The sequence below is a fragment of the Neodiprion pinetum genome, chromosome 5 (assembly GCF_021155775.2).
Source record: "Neodiprion pinetum isolate iyNeoPine1 chromosome 5, iyNeoPine1.2, whole genome shotgun sequence".
NCBI classification, from domain to species: domain Eukaryota; kingdom Metazoa; phylum Arthropoda; class Insecta; order Hymenoptera; family Diprionidae; genus Neodiprion; species Neodiprion pinetum.
Window position 1 is genome coordinate 17,897,446 of NC_060236.1, and position 17,673 is coordinate 17,915,118.

At 39.6% G+C, this 17,673-nt stretch overlaps 1 protein-coding gene across 1 annotated transcript in view; it reads right to left on the bottom strand.

Moving 5' to 3' along the window:
* The window catches only part of LOC124219336 (homeobox protein Nkx-2.4), a 43,119-nt gene extending 27,080 nt beyond the window's left edge, over nucleotides 1–16,039 (bottom strand). Inside the window, exons 1-2 of the mRNA XM_046626731.2 lie at nucleotides 14,472–16,039; nucleotides 5,626–5,915 (exon numbers count right to left, since the gene is read on the bottom strand). Of these exons, the coding sequence (XP_046482687.1) occupies nucleotides 5,626–5,915; nucleotides 14,472–15,132 (951 nt within the window). The 5' untranslated portion in view covers nucleotides 15,133–16,039. The remainder of the gene's footprint in view (nucleotides 1–5,625; nucleotides 5,916–14,471) is intronic.
* Between the last annotated feature and the right edge of the window lie 1,634 nt (nucleotides 16,040–17,673).

Consider the following 17,673-nt stretch of genomic DNA (forward strand, 5'->3'; position numbering starts at 1 on the left):
GCCGAGCGCGAAACACACTCAATCTCAACAAACATAACATAAACCATGACCGTGGAATCTAACCTTAAAATACCGCGGCGATGGTGACTTGTTGGATTGACACGTATTCTAAGGTTAGATTCGACGTTCACGGGTTATGTTACGTTTGTTGAGATTGAGTTTGTTTCACGCTCAGCCGACTGTGGCGCTGTAGGTTTCTCTGTGTTGCCAACATAACAGCCTAGTGTAAGAAATTAGCCGTCTCAGATTCATTGTCACCAAGTATACATCAAAATAATAATTTTTAATTCAATTTGGAGTTGATTACCTTGTTTTCATACGAACGAAAGCTTTTTGCGCAAGCCAATTATTGTGATTATTAGCGGAACTGGAGATGAAGACACCGCGATTCTGGAATTCAGTGGCGTTCCTCCACGACCAGCAGGAGTTGAACTCTCGAGACCGCGCCGCGTCGCATTTCATTTCTGCAAGTTGTGTGCATCGTCCCTATATGGCGTACGAAATATGCGAAAGCAACGTGCCAAAATAACTTTGTGTACTCAGCCAGTCCCAGCACGATGACGCGCTTGCCCAAGCTCCTCCCTTCCTGCGCAAACATACCACGGCTCACCCCGGCCTTTCTCTCTCTCTCTCTCTCTCTCTCACACAGTCTCTTTATACCATTCATTTCAAGTTTAGACGCGTGAACAAAGATTGAAGCTTTAATACTGTTTACCAATCACGACGCTTTGCCCGTTTCAATATACCGAATATCTTTTTCTTTTCGTGTTATGCAGTGTGTATTTTTCCTCATCCACCGCCGATGCATATTCATCGTTTATGCGTATAACATTATACGCGACGCACTTTAAAGGTCGAAACGAAACTATACACGTCAAGAGAAATTTCTTGTTATGTGCATTGATTGTTTTAATTTTTTTTTAACCATAAACGAAAAATGTACACACAATATTTCGTTTTAGATACGAAATGAAACGAAATGAGTTTTGTAACTGCAGTGAACAGAAAATCTGGTCTGTGAAACTGTTTTTCATTTCATTAATTATTATTATTTATACTATATTTTCTTTTATAACTAATCGATTTTTTGCAATAATAAATTGATGTTAGGGCCTTGTTCAGTTGAGCAAAGTTAGTTAACTAAACAAACAGATTTAACGTTGTTATATCCAAAAAATGTAATTTTCATGTAATTCCAATACCATTCGAACCGATATCGTTTAGTTTAAAATTCGACGAAACAGATTTTCGCCTTTTTTAAATCTCTATGTTAGGACTCGTTTATTTTCTAATCTTTCTACATTTTTACCTCCACCCCCTTACGTACATGTATAACCTAACAGAAAAGTTCAGAGCGGCAGCTGGCTGCATGGCCTGGAGCAACAGTAACAGAAACAATAACACCAAGAACAATACCAACAAGGACAACAACATCAATGGCGATAACTGCAATGCCGAAGTGAACAGAACAGGTATTCACAATGGGTCGAGCTGCTGCACACTCAAAGTGACAATATGCGAACATAATGAAATGAAGGGTCGCATCTGCAGTGTCCCTTTTACGAATCGCGCGTGCGCTTTACTCTACGCGTTGTCAGATGCATCTATGTACGTAGTACGTACCTATTTTCAGATAATCTGTAAAATACGTAGATTATACGTACACATTGTGCATCACTTTTAAACTAGTATTGGAATTTATCGATTAACAAGGGATGTTCTTGTCCTTTTAACCTATGGATTGGGTGACATATTTTTTTAAACATACATTGAGGTTTGATTCGAGATTGCCGAAAGCTGCGATTACCTGCAAAGTAATGATACTTGCAAATATCACAGTTTATACAATACCTCAGAAATTGATCAAATGACAATGATTCGAAGTGGAAAACAGCTTGTACATACTTGAAGTTTTTTCAAGTCAACCAGAGTCTGTGATGAACGTTTAAAAAAAAATTTTAATTGTTGTGATGGTTGATTATTTTTACTACGCAGTTATAGCTTGAGAGATTTTTGATATGAGAAATATTCGGTTCTTCGAAATTATTCAACTTTTAAAAATCTTAATTCACATAGGCAAACAGCTTTGAGAATCCTTTTATTTCATCGTAAATCCCTGTTTGAAAAAACGGGATATCCAAATTCAGGTTGCATAAGTAAAAACCGTTCTGTGTACAACAAGTTTCAAAAAATTCCGGAAAGTTAACGGACGAATGAGTTTTACTAGATTCACACGGAATACTTGATATCTATGACATACGATCGTTGCATCATGCATACCGAGAAAAAATGATGAAACTTATCAAACCGCGTGACCAACTACGGATGCTCAAAATAATTGAACGCTATTGGTCGGCAAGATCGTATCGCGGCAATATTTTCGTCTGCTAGGCAGGACAGCCAACTTACTTGAAACAAGGCACGAGATGTCAAATTTTCCCGCGTCAAGTAAAGAATAAAGTTACGTTGTTACGATGATCAGTAATAAATTATCAGTCGGTAAATAATAACAGTTCACCCAGCATTTCCGAATTACTAAATCAAAGATTTGAGATATGTTTAAATTGAAAAACTTCGCATTACTTACATGACCTCCGTAAGCCGCGTTTGATAGCTAAAGCTTGAGTTGGCCAGCCTGACTGAAAATTCAGCAATATTGCGCATGCGCAGCAGGAAGCCCGATCTGCAAAGTTTCGTCGTTTTCTGTCGGTGTAATACAGGAACCGAATGAAACAAGCACGCATAGTTTCGTCGCGAAGAGCTCGTTTGGGATTATTTGTCGTCAAGAGTTGGAGGCTTTTGTGGGCAGAAGTCCAGGGACGAATCGGTGAAACGCGAGTGCCGCATCCGACGAAACTCGTTATTCAAAATTAGAGAGACGCGCGCGCGACGCTGCAGTTGAGCTTTTGTTACCGTCGCGGAAGTCGTCGGTGCGGTTGATTGCAGTAATCAAACTCGCTTCTTCTTTCGAATAGACCAGCTTTGCAGCCGTACTGCAGAGAGCCTTCACTCCATACTGCAAAGACAATCCAGTAACCGCGCACTGCCTTACCGACGAAGCTGGGAAAACGTAAGACAGACGAACCCGTTCGATTTCCCGACGACAAATCAATCGGGGCGGAAAAAGTTCGCCGATAAACCGTCTTTACTCGGTTCTTTATAAAATTTTCTACAATCATGAATTAGAGAGCGCAATCGGCGGTTTTAAATAGGTACAGGAGGAGTAGGTAGAGCGATAAAAACAAAAGCTGATCCTGAGAATGGGTTAGTGTAGTGACGGAAAATAGCGCATATCCTGTAATTGCGATGTGAAAAGTTGTGCAAGATCACGTTGATGGGAATTGCGGGGTTGGCAATACCAATGCGGGAGAAAAGTAGTTTCAACAATCACCGTATCCACCCTAGGAAGAAAATATGATTCGATAGTGGAAGGAAAATTGGTGTGAGGAGTTTTACAATGGTGCAAGTTATGTTTCAGGACTAGGGAAATGGGTTTTAACCAAATATTGAAATGTTATTCCGTCTTTAAGGCAACAACAATTACTGTAACCTCAAATAAGACGCATTTATAATTGACATATCAAAATTCACTTAAGAAGTTAGAATGTTTTGGTTTCGGATTTTGCAGTAAAAGAAAGTGTTGAGTTTAAAAGTTTTTCAGAGTTAACGAATAAAATTATCTACCTGAATCACTTGTTCCAAAACAAAGGGTCACTATACGTCGCTTTTTAACGAAGAAAACGATTACTATACGACAGTTTTTTCAGACTATGAACAATAAAAAATATATGTAGCACCAATTATACGATGATTGCAAAGAGAGAAAGAGATAACGGGTAAAAGGGGAAGGAAGCACATGGGAATGTTGTGTGTCGAAACCACAGGCAGACAGGGGAGAAGGGAATGCCGGGAGTACAGGATGCCAGCAATGAAGGCGACAACAATTATTTATTGTTGTCAGACAACTGCGTTCATGTTGCCAGAGTATCCACCAAACTATACTGTCGTAGGTATCAAATACAGTTGTGTAATTATTATACCTATACTTATTACTAATAAGATATAATATCTGGGCTTTTAAGCTATTCCAGGATAATGACAATAATTGTTCTACACCTATAATGTGATGTGGTTATAGTGACAGTCATTATGTATTCAGCAATTGCACAGCATAGTATAAAACTTTATTGCCTGGTGATTATAATATAAATAGAACATAATTTTGGATGCTCTTACACTTGTCAAAATAATATCTAAACGATGTAAAAAGGAAATCTAGTTGCCAAATTATCCGTCTTTCTTAAGAGAGAAGGTGATAAATTAAATGACTTAGAAAACTTCAATCCAAAAAATCTTTGCGGCAACTTTCGATCTCTGGTAGTAAATGCGATGGCAAAAAGTTTTAGCCTTCGATGATTGAAGTTATAAATGCGCAATTATAGCTGGAACGTTAAGAAGAAATCTCATAAAAATATTCATAGCTTTCCGATCACTTAACTCATTAAGTTAATATTTGTATCCAATTCTAATTTCAGGGTTTTAAACGAATGATCAAAATTTCGAAAAAACATTCGTTCAAAGACGCTGAACTTTTGATCATCATGATCGACAGTCTCCCCTCAATTAGGCTGCATAATTGTTTCCTCCGCCCAGTCCGAATTTAATCACGCGGCGGACTGTGATTCGTAAAATGAATTTTTCCAATCAGAGCTCGTTCCTGATTAATTGTTCCAATGAAAGGCTCGTCCCTGACGCATCACATGGGAACACGTTACGCGCCATATGACCAGGGTCATTGGACGAGAGGTGGATCACTTGTATTATAACAACAACTATTTTAGTCACCTTATTTTAGTTAACTTATCCGTTACCAGTACAAACTCAAATCTCGAATGGGTTGTAGATTTGTTATTTCAATCAACATAAATTCTATCGTTTGGTCACATTCCGTCGCATTCGATGCAAAGACCGCTGAATATGAGATTATACTAAATTTATTACTAAAGCTAGACGATTTGCATGAAAATAATTAGTTGTACAGCAAAAAAAAAAATTGCTCACTCAACCGAATATGGCAAACGAAATGGTCATGTCAGATTCGACAAAAAAGCTAGGATTATACGAGTATGTATACCTGAGTAATGATTTGGGATATTAAGTGAAACCGAGATTAATAAAATGACATTGTTGTATGATTTGAATTGACATATTTGGCAAATTCATCACATCTTTTTTGTATTTATTTTGAATCTGATTCTGAATCTGGACAAACATGTTAGTATAAGCAATTGATGTGCACAATTGTACACCCCGGAATGATACCGATATGAGTATCGATTTTAGTTTTAGGAATTCATACGATCGTGTATGAATAACGTGCAACAAAAAGAAATAAAAATCGAATTTACAAAATATGGCGATCAAATACAACGAAAGAAATGTTTTCTTAATTAAAATGTATTTAGCTTTGCGTAACAACATAAAAATTATTGTTTTGAACACTTTTTTGTTACATCAAATAATTCATTTCATTGAATCGAAAGAACATTTCTTCCGATACATTTGGTAAATTCAACAAAGTCTTCCTCTCTGCGGTATTATATGTAGAGCATATGTTGAACTTACCTGGGTTGGGGTGAGATGAATTAGCGAGGCGAGATGTTCCCTTTCAGGTGCGCTGAGGTATTTTTGTTGCTTAAATCTTCTCTCAAGCTCGTATACTTGAGCCTGGGTAAAAAGTACGCGGCGTTTTCGTCGCTGCGCAAGAGGAAACTGCATCGCACCGACGCCCATGCCGACGCCGACGCCGACGCCCATCCCCGAAGACTTGCCCATGTCACCCATGGACTGCCCGACGGAACAGCCCGCCATGTTAGAACCGGCACCCGCTGCCGCAGCTCCCATCAAACGTGAAACTGCGATGAAATAAAAACATGTCAGTTTAACCCGAAATGAAATTTTGAAAACAAACTGCAAGGTTTATCCTAGATAAAAAATTTTGATTTCTAGAAATGATGGAATTCAATGGAGATCCCGCGATAATATTGAGGACTGCATGTTTCGTATATTTTCCCGCAAGAAGATTTTCATGAGAATTTCTGTAGCAGAGCGATGGAATACAGAAAAATTATTTTCTGTAATCTCAAATCCTGAACATCAAAATTGTAAATACATGCATTTTCTGCATTACAGCAGTAATCCTAAAAATGGCCGAGATGCTTCGTTTCAAATCTATTCAAAATTGTTAAAAATCTGTTAAAAAGATTTTATAAACAGTCGCTGAAACAAATTTTCTTTCTTTTTTCAGTAATTAGACATTTCAACGTTGCCATTTACCGATGCCATTATATTGTAAAGCTGAAATACTCAACGATGCGAATACGATAAAGAAAAGTTTTTAAGTGAATTTATGGAAAACAGTTTTCCGAACAAAATGAGTCATCGTAGAGTGAAACCGAACAAATCTATAACTGAGTTTTTAAGAATTTTGAAGTGATTGGAAATAAGGCATCGATTCCATTTTCGTACTTTTAGAGAGATCTTCGCAGCTTACGAATACAACAGCTTGCTAAATACTCAATTAATATTCAATAAAATTGACCGAAAAAAAATCGATTTTCGTCCAGCCAACCACCTTGAGCTACCGGATTTAAGGCGTTGCGGTGTTTAAGTGCGGTTTAAAAGTGCCGACGGGTGAGTCCCGGGAGCCTCTTGCCCCCGATAGACCTGAGAGAATCGAGATTTAACTGAGAGACAGGCGGACAAAGGGTTCATTTAGGGATGCTGGATGGATTGAGAAGGGACGCTGCGTCACGACCGGCGCTGCCCGGGAGGTCTGCAGCCCGTTAACGGTTTCAAAATAAAAATTAAAAAACCTCGACGGTCAGGATGGACACGAATAATAAGGCGTTCCATTCTCTGAGGGTCATGGAATTCGGAACCGCTGCATCATGGCGGTAAATTTTTACGCAGATCGGATATAACGTTATTATATTATAGGTACTAATCGGATTCAACTCACAATAAACTTTATTTAAATTGTATGAAAAAATCTTCGCTTCTTATAATTCTATTTTCATATTTTGTCTTCGGCTAGATCGCGAAACGTCTGTTTTACCAACAGGGTAAATGTTTTTCTTTCTTTTTTTTTTCAAACGCAACATATATTTTTCTCTGTTATATGATATAAACTATAGGTCGAAATAATATTGTACATCTACAGGGTTCTGTCAGTAATTGAAAAGCTTCTCAGTAAAATTTGAATTGTTTTAATAGATCAAAAATATCCTTCGAATATAATTTTTAGCAAGGATGTTTCTAATTGATCAAATATTCCAATTTTTTTCGATATCGATACCTATGAGTTATAGTTTGAAATACAATCGCAAGGAGCGTTGAACACTTTCACGGGGATATATATATATATATATATATATATACCTAAATTAATTACGTCATCGTCTGTATTATACATATTATATACATGTACATAATACAACAGACACTCGGAGGTGGTGCTTGATTGACATTTGTATGGGATCGAGTTATGACGTAACAATCGCTAACACGATACAATCCGGTGAAATTCCTGTCAGAATGTGTAGGTAGGGTCGAGCTCGTTAACCGTGAGCTTCGCTACTGCGCGCTCTTCAGTCTCGTTCTGACTCTCTTCGTCGAGAGAGAGAGAGAGAGAGAGAGAGAGAGAGAGAGAGAGAGAGAGAGAGAGAGAGAGAGACAGAGAAAAAGAGAGAAGGGAAGATAGAGATGCGATGTAACGTGATTTTTTATTATCCCCTAGCAATGCTGTGGGGTAAATGGTAAAATAACAATAGTAGAAACAATACAAATTTTCCAAAATTTGTGCGTAACTACACTGATATTATAGTAACCAATGGGATAAAATAACAAGCGGATTGAGCGTGATCGATCTAGAATTATGCACTTAGATGATCTGGGAGTCAACTGACAAGAAGTGGACATCTATTAGGTACGTCATGTTGACTCTGACTAACAACCGAGGATCAAGTCACACCGAAACATAAATATAAGATTATGTAAACAAATAATAAAGTATAAAGTATAAGGTAAACATATAAAATGAGAAGTGAAAGATGAAAATTTTAAATTATAAAGTGTCTTTTAGTTTTAGTTGACACTGGCCTCCAAACCCGAGACAATGATCAGAAGTTCAGAGAAATGGGAGTAGAGCCGAGCATTAAGAAGTTGAACGGAGGAAGCTGACACTACTGTCAGGGGGAAAGAGTGACCCGGAAGTACATTGCTAATAAATGGTAAGAGCTGCGATAAGTTTGCGTTCTAAAAAACAGGATGTGAAATGTATCAGGAGTAGAACGTGAAGATTGCCCGAAGCATCTTGTATGAAAGAGAGAGACAGGTAGGTAGATAGATATATTTGGTATGCCTTAGTAAGCTTGAAGGCAAGTACAGGATGATGCAGATCAAATACAGATCGGAAAGCAGCTTAAAAATAAAAGTAAAAATACGCATAAAGTAAATAAAAAATAATCAAGTAGAAGAAAAAAGAGAGGAGAGAGAGAGAGAGAGATTGATTGATTGATTGATACGTGATTAAATCAGGTGAAGAGAGAGAGAGAGACAAAATAGCGTACGAATGTACCCAAATTTGTTACCTCAATCAGAATTATAAGAACGTATAATAACTTAGTTTAATTTTGAGATCACAGATCACTTCAGATCGTCGCACAAGACTTCATAGGATTTCAGGAATTTCATGATCCAATTTCAATTGATTTCATAGGATTTCATAAGATTTCAAGGATTCCAGAGATTTCATGACATTTCACATGCTTTATTGCTTTCAAAGTTTTGAAAACAATTTAAAGGATTCCAAAATATTTCATACGATTCCAGGAATTTTATGTTTTACATATTCAATTTCAAATTTTCTTATTCAATGTGAAATTTGTGTCAATTTTCAAAAAACCAAATCTTCGAATCACACAAAATGTAGAGGAAAATTTTCAGCAGTAATACACGGGTTCTCCTGTTGTCCCGGATACCCGCCTAAGCCGACGGCTCTTGAGGACGAGGGTGAGAATATTATATCCTGGAGACGTGAGGATGTGACGACGCGTGGGACTGGACATCGGGATGGATTTTAGTCAAGCAAATAAAAACTCGAGCGACTTTCTTGTGTCGTAGACGAAGAGCGGTGGAAAAAAGATGAGGGGCGAGAAGCGGAATAATGCGCGGATACCGTGTCCGAGGCACATCTTGAAAATTCAATCGTAAACAACTCTCGCCCTATATTTTCTCTCCGCATACTATATGTATACACATATATATATATAATCTGCACCGCCGACTAGCTGCGCGTTCGACTCACTGCAGTCGCGTCACGTCCTTAGGTAATCTAAAACCTGGAGTCGTTCGTAATTTTAGAAAGACAAAGGATTAAAGCCTACAGGAAACAACCAGCTTATGTGACCTTGAAATTACAGTGAACTCACATCCTTTGTCTCTTACTTTTATATTTGGAGATACGGAATCCGGATTTAAACATGCCCGACATTTAAACGGAATGTGCTCGTCGGTCCAACTTTCCTAGATTAATATATTCGACGAGTTGATTCGATCACGGGAACGGCTTTTCAGCTCCCGCCACCTGGCGGATAATTCCGGACTGACGCGCGCCAGACACAGAACGCCTTCAATTATTCTTACGCCGTTGAAAGTTAGTCCCATGTCTTTTTACTCGGCTCCTTAATTAGATAACTTTGATCTATAGCTCCTATGTCACTTAAGTGATAGTCGGTGATCTTGTTTTTGATATAATCGATAGCAACTTAACAAACTCTCCCTACCGCATTCGAAACTTGTTAACTGAACTTGTAAAAAGTGGTACTTGAAATTCTTAAATCGTTGATTTCCCAGTTTGTGCCGTTCGAATTAGCAAAGAGTCATTTATAAATTCTATCGTACGTAAAGTAGAGGTAAGTACTGCTGTTTTATGCTTCTTCACAATCATTGGTTCACAACACTGGTGGATTTTATTTGAACGCGGTTCTCCCAACTTTTATCTCAAACGGTACGGCGCGTACATGCATTCTCATTAAATGAAACGTCTCTCGCATGGATAAGAGAAGGTAAATCACATGTTGTGGCATATATAGTAAGAAGACTGACGTCAAGACATGACATACTTGAGATTGTTTTCTGTTTGAAGTTCGTAATGGAATATATCTAGGCACTGTATAAGTTATGCATCTGTCTAATTCGACCGTACATTAGCGGCTGGCATGTAGGGAACCCGACATCTAGTTTTGACGTAATTCAAATCATCAGCCTCGACGTGTTTGTAGAATTTTGAATAACCACTCTACGGCACGGCGGTAGCAGCTGATTCAGTAGCAGTGAAGTGACGTAACATTCGTTGCGGTAAGTTTACAAATGAAGTTTGACATTTACAAGACGTTGCGTGCACATTATTTCAATCCATTGCAAACAAAGAAATAAATATATAAATATAAATAGCATAAACAAAAATTGTCAAATAAGTATAACTTATTAAACATACTGCCTGGATTACAAAACAGTTTTTATTTGTAGAAAGCAGGTTTTGAATCTGTAATTTACGGCAACGGCCTCTTCAAGGCTTAGGTATAGGATGTTTATAGTAACATAATGATATTGAGGAATAAATCGCAATATCGTTTAGATTATAAAAATATTGCATCAGCTGCGGATCTTTCATGACTTTAATAAATTGGGATTTTGATTCATCACTTTTTCACCAGGGATTTAATAACATAAATATTCAATATCGCTGCAATATATTCAATATAGATGCTCGTACAATTTATTTCAGATTGTCAACTGAATTAATGACCAAGTAAATTTAATTTTTTTACTGCGTTCGATGGATTCAAAACAACCAGAATTATCGTATTACTTTGCTGACGAGAGAGTATTTATACATATAGGTATGTATATAAACTTGAAAGACCCTACTCGGTGGGAAACCGACGCTTGCTTGGAATTTAGCTAGAATTCCAAGAACTTTTGGAGTTCCATGTAAGGAATTCTAAACTTAGGTCTGTGGCTGAAGTCTGATCTTATACTTTTGCGAGACGGAATGTAAGTGTCACGTGGTTTCTCCGTACCATACACTTGTTTGGAATACTTTTTCCCCATAATTATACATCAAACTTTCTCCACTATCTTATTCAAAAATTATGATCGTTTTAAACGAAATTTTCCTTTTAATTAACAAACGAAATTGATACATAAAATGCGAAGGTCATTGAAATTATTCATCTTACAAATGAAACACTTGAAAAAATAAATGTTGTGACGTCATTAGGTATTCGACATTGTAATTTCTTTGACTATTTTGAAACTGACACAATCATGGAGACGTTCAAAATTTGAAAAGATTTCACAACTATATGATAAGGTAAACAATTATACAGAGAATCTTGTTTGGCTTCATCGCTTGCAATTTTCGAGCCACTTTCTACTCGTTTATACGGATTGAGATCTCGTAAATATAACTAATGAGAGTAATTCGACTATCATTTAAATCATTTTAAAAAGTAGGTTTTCAGGTTAACGAAATAACCGCCGTTCACTTTGAATATAATTTTCTAAGCAAGTGAATGAGGTCTCATGACTTACAGTCTCTAATTTTTACTAAAAATCAGAGCTATATTTGCAAGCGGAAACCGATGGTTATATTTACCGATATCAATATAATATATCATCACTTAGTCGTATTCAGATAGCGCTATAAGAAAAGTAAGACGTGATGATCTAGAAAAAAATTGTAATATATGGGACTTTGGTAAATAAAGATTCCGTGAAAGCTCATGTGTGTCACTTAAATGCAGAGAAATTATCAAGCAAGTATTATATACTATAAAGCAAAAAGCACGAACGGTGTTTCTCTGGTGAAAAGTAACCCAAGTACCCACAATATATAATGAAAGATTCAACAAAAATTGACATCCATGCATTCTACGAATATCGGGCAATTATGTTATCAAATCGGACGCGAAAAATCCACTTCCGAAGAATTATCATATCATTGTCCGCAATCGTTCTTTATTATAGTGCTGTCACATTTTTTATACTCAAAAATATTGCGGTTATTCAACTTTTACAATGAATCATGATTAGTTAAACTATTAACAACGGATAGAGTGAATCGTTTGCAGTAACACTTATATTTTTATTTGCAATAGTAGGTATGTATGTTTTGGTGGAAGCACAGAAAAGATGGGAAACTTTTCATATTCTGCATTGCATTCAGTCACCCGCAGCTGCATGGATATTCGTATATCCATGTATCCATGTGTTCCATGTATTATGTGTAAAAATTATAAACTTCTGATTCTTTGATGATTGGAAAGTTCGAAACACCTTGCAAGAAGTCAACAATATTAGACAGAAAACCGCTATAAAGCAATGAATCATTTTATTGTACTCAATCAGATGTGAGAAATTCTATACGGTTTCACCTTATAGTGTCGGATGGTCACCATTCCCAATTTTGTTGTAACTTCATCTATTGTCAAATATGTTGTACAGAAAACTACCTGCAGTTTTCTGGTTCTTTATATTATTCGATGTTCCGAAATCAGGAGGCGTTAACTTCTGAATTTTCGTGCCACTTTGAAAATCTGATATAATTACAGAGAATTTTAGGTAATAATACAGATATTTTAAAGCCCCGCAGAAGTGGTAATAATTACCTATTTCATTGGTTGAAAAGTTATAAATTGTTCAACGTTGTGTGAATTGAAAAATACGTTTAACCAATATCAACTAGGATTAACGCATGTATTTATATTAAAAATCCAATAAAATTAGCTTCGCTTGATTAATACTATAGTAAAGTTTAGAATTTGTTTTCATAGTTTTTGTAGTAATCCGAAAAATCTGCAACAAGATAAATCGAGTCCTTAGAACAGAAAATAACTCACAACTTCCAAGCCCATAAAATTACCGCTATGTCGAAGGTCCCAATTTTTTTTACTTTTGCGTAGAAAGAAGTATCATGACCGAAAAAAAACTGCTAGTATTTGAGAGTACCAACTCTAGATCATACCAAAGTCACAATAAAATAGGTTAACATTGACTGTCCGACGGTCATGGTGAAACCGTACATGGAATTCCTCGTACAAGCTGAAAAATAAATGCAGTTTGATGTTGAACTTTCGAATTGACGTGAAAAATTATTCTGGTGTAGTAGTCCACACTCCATGCAGAAATTGAACCAGTCTTCTTGACTTCTAGACAAAGTTCGATGAGTATTGATTGGCCGGATCGAAATCGGCAAAGACGGACCTGATGCTGGTCAAATTTCATCCGGGTAAAGTAGCCAAATCTCGTCAAAGTTCGTCAAAGTCTCGAGTTAGCCAAATCTCAACTTGGCACTGGTCAGGTTTTATTTAGAACTTCTGATTAGGGCGAACTAGGGAAAGCCTGACTTGTCACAAGCCAAATTTCTCTTGAATCTACTTACCAAGGCAAACTAGACAAAGCCTGACTTTTGGCATCGGCCATGTTTATCTGATTTTGACTAACATGACACATTACAAGTACCAAGAGCAGTTACCAAAAGTCATTGAAATCGTTGGCGTTCTTGTGATAAAAGCATCAGATGATTTCTGATAAGGTGAGATCATCCAGTTCTAAACTCGTACGAAATATTATTTCACAGTATATTATTTCTATGGATATCTGGCTACAGATTTAAGTTACTCATTTGTAGTAGCATTCTCTTTCCACCTGCATCAAACCTGAGAAATTTGTTACGTAATTTAAAAATCTAATCCAATGAATCGTTTTCCAAAGTCTGATTAGGTGGGGCTTCACCAGCCCTACTGGTAAACGCCCGATCAGGACTTATTCAAAGATTTTGATCACTGCCGGGTCAGATTCATGTTAGAACGTTACGTTACATCGTCATTCGAGCTCGATAGTTTTCGTGCCCATTATCTGGCTCGAAACAAGGAAAATTTGACAGGTTCTGGCCAGTGCCTATTTAAAATTTCTACACGAGACCTGTTTTCTCACAACGAAAAGGGTGTGCTAAGATTCACGTAAGGTGTACCTAAAAGATGAACCTGCCGTCACGGCAAAAGGATTAGTGAACAGTTCATATCTCTGTTTATTGGAGTGCTATATGACTATAATCAGAGCATAAGGATTGTTTCAGACAATTGGAATAGTAATGGGCATATTTCTGCGATAAATCTATGATCTGCTTACCATACCATAGATATACCTATGTATGCGGAACTTTTGCAGAACAACATCTACCCATTTTTTCCTTGGTCGCTTTTGTAGCCAATGGAATTAGTACGAAGGTTACGAGATCACGAGGATCACTCAACAAAATCGAATCCATACGGCAGCATTACATGGGGTACGAGTTGAGGGCAATTAGATAGATTACAGATAAGAAATCTATTATCGGTACTCACTGGCAAATCGGGGGTCGTTAGTGGCCGGTGGCGCGGGCGCGTACCATGGATGATGATGAGAAGACCTCATGGGGTCAGAGGCGGTGGCGCCTCCGCCGACGCCGCCGGGTCCGGCGTGATGATAGGGTGATAATTCTGCGGCACAGTACTGATATTGCGAAGTGAGCTGCATGGTCGCGTAAGGATTGCCCATTGCTCCCATACCACCGTTACCACCAGCACCCCCCAACGGAGGACCGGGCGTCGATCCGCCGGGAGTGGATCCGCCGTGGAGCGGCGGACTTCCGCTGCTAGCGCTGGAGCTTCCGGCGTTTCCGGCGACGCGGCCGCCGCAGGCGTTTGTGTAGGGAGAACTCTGAGGGTGGGTGACGACCCCGACGCCGACTGCCGCTGCCGCCGCAGCAAGTTCCAGCTTCCTGTAGGACTCCTCGATCGGGCTGAGAATGTCGGTTACGCTGAATGGTGTCGTGTGCGCGCCACCGCCTGTCTGAACGTGGGACTGGTGCTGTTTTGGGGACAAACTCATAGCCAGGTCGACACCGTTCAGGTCCGGCAGCAGGCCGGCCTGCTCCAGCTGCGTCTGCTGCTGATGGTGCTGGTGGTAAGAAGCCGCGTTGTTGTTCCCTTGGCCACCGCCACCACCACCTCCACTACCGCTCATTTCCGAGACTCGTTCCGCTCGTTCAACTGTTTACCAGCGACCCCGCAAATCCGAGCTCACACCTCACAATTCCAAAACACGAATAAGTACGGACACTGGCTCCGGCTAAATACTCAATTCCCGACGCATCGCCCAAGCTGCACGCCTGGCTTTCGACCTATCTCACGTTCGTATCACCGAGTCGTGATCAACTTTCCACATTTCTAACACTGTGACGGTTTGGCAGAACCTTCGGGAATTCACGTCAAATACCGCGCACTAGTACTTATACAAGTTAATTTATATAATTTGATGACAGTAGGTTACAGACACTTCGAGATCACTTTGTTCACAGCTGCTGAAGTCGAAACCGCGCACTTAAACTCCACACCAGCGTGTACGTTGATCTTCGGTTAATCCCGGAATTCACTGCAGTTTCGAAGTAGATCGAGTCTCGCGTTCGAGGAGGACCGACATCCGGAATTAAGCGACGACATGATCGGAGAAGGTCAACGAAAGTAAAAACAATTGCAGGTATAGACAACGGTCAGACGGGGTTAATTGGTGGAGGTGATGAGGAGTGGCCGGCGGCCGGCCGGCGGCCGACTGAAAACTCCTGTGGAGTCTTTTAGTCCTTGGACTCGCGGTTCGGGGGCCGTGCAGTGGTAGAGATGTAGTAGACCCAACTTTGCTCTCAGCGGAGGATATACACGTTGGCCAGAGAAGCTGAGGGCTATGGATGGATGGTCCTATGGTCGGATGGATAGATGAATGGAGGACTGTTGGGCTTGCACTCTCCGCGGTGGAGAGGTCCTCACGACTCCTCTCACAACCGCTTATAGAAACCACTCGACCGTCTCGTATAAGGTCGTCGTCGCTCGGCGGCCCGGCCCAGGCGCTTCGGGAACCAGTAGATGATGCGATGAGTACCCACTACCGAGAAGTGCCCCTGGTACCAAGAGTCGAGTTCTTCCCCCTTCCGCGCGACGCCGGGACTCGGGAGAGGTCCTTCTCGTTCGAGAGGTGCCCCCGGGATTCCCACCATTCCCACCACCGCCAATCCCGCCCGTCGGCCGATGGCATTGGCTGGTGGTGAGTGACGCCACGCTCCGCTTCTCGGCTCGCCGCTCTCCATAGGCGGACGTAACTCCCTGCGGCCGGGTGGCAGCCAATGGGCGAGAAGCTCCGCCCTTAGGGGGCGGGGTTTGCAGCCGATCGCCATGGCCACCCACGGCTCTGCTTGGCCCGGACGCCGGAGTGCAGCCCACTGCAAAATTACTGGCTGCGCGGAACGAGGCGCGCCGAAATCGACTCTCTCCCGCCGCTGGATCCCCCTGCCGATACCCTCGAGGTTTGACTGCTGCAGCGATGCTTGACTCGCGCAGCGCGCTCCCGGGGATTATGGGAAATTTACGGGTGGACGCTTCGCGACGCGGTGGTGCCGGAGTCTTTGGCCAGACTGTACCCACCCTTCGCCGATTATACCGCGAGCCTCGTAACGGTGCTAGGAGTCCTATGCAGGCGTTCTGACCCTGACCCACGCACCTACATGCCCGTAACTTGAGGTTGTGTGGTAATACGTTTTGGAATTCGGATGCGTAATGACAATGTGCACAGTCTGTGGCAGAGAATCAGGATTATGGATTTCAGGGAGGAGCGACGGGAAATTACCTGTGTGGCTTAAGGACGAATGTGCTCCACTGTGCGAATCAAAAGTTATGAAAATAGGGCAATCTGTTTGCAGAATCTCCGGTAACGCGAATTGCTACAATGATTGTGAACACGAATGAAACAGCATCTTCATATCATGTAACTGAAATGAATGTTAGTATGAGGAAATTCTATTAACCCAGGCCAAGACATTATTCACAATTAAAGAAAAAGGTTTTATAATTAGATCGTTCAAAGTGATTAAACTCTAGTATTTTTATCTGATTTTAATGGTAATCTCCGGAGGCTTCTATGCCATATACCTACCTAGAGTCTATGGTGAACAAAATAAGCTCATAAACATCATAAAATCGAATCAAAAATACCAAAGTTCAATCATTTTTAATATTTTATTTGTGAAACAGTTTTTTAAAATGTTGATACCTTCAGCTGGTCTTATACGACCTTGTTCAGAATCCTTATTCGAATAACAAGTGGGATATTGTTTCATCCAAGTTGACTATCATTGCATGGCACTTATAACATAATGATGGAAATTTTGTAAACGGTTTATTTTGATTTTCGAACTTTTGATTCAGACTTCGTGGCCCATTCATCTTAACGATTCAGAAGATGTTTTCAAAACATTCTCCATTTCGCAAACAAAGAGAGAGATATTTTATGCACACCATTTCTAATTCTGCGTAATATGTATTAATACCTATGTGCAAAGTAATATAGGTACACCAATGGGGGTGAATTCATAACGACCAAAAATCGTATGATATACATTGCGTATTTTCAAACTTTGTTTGCAGCGTTGTACCTAAGAAGCACTGCATGACCTGATTTAGTACTATAAAACTGTACAAAGGAAAAATTTAGAATTTCAATGCACATGAGGATTATTAT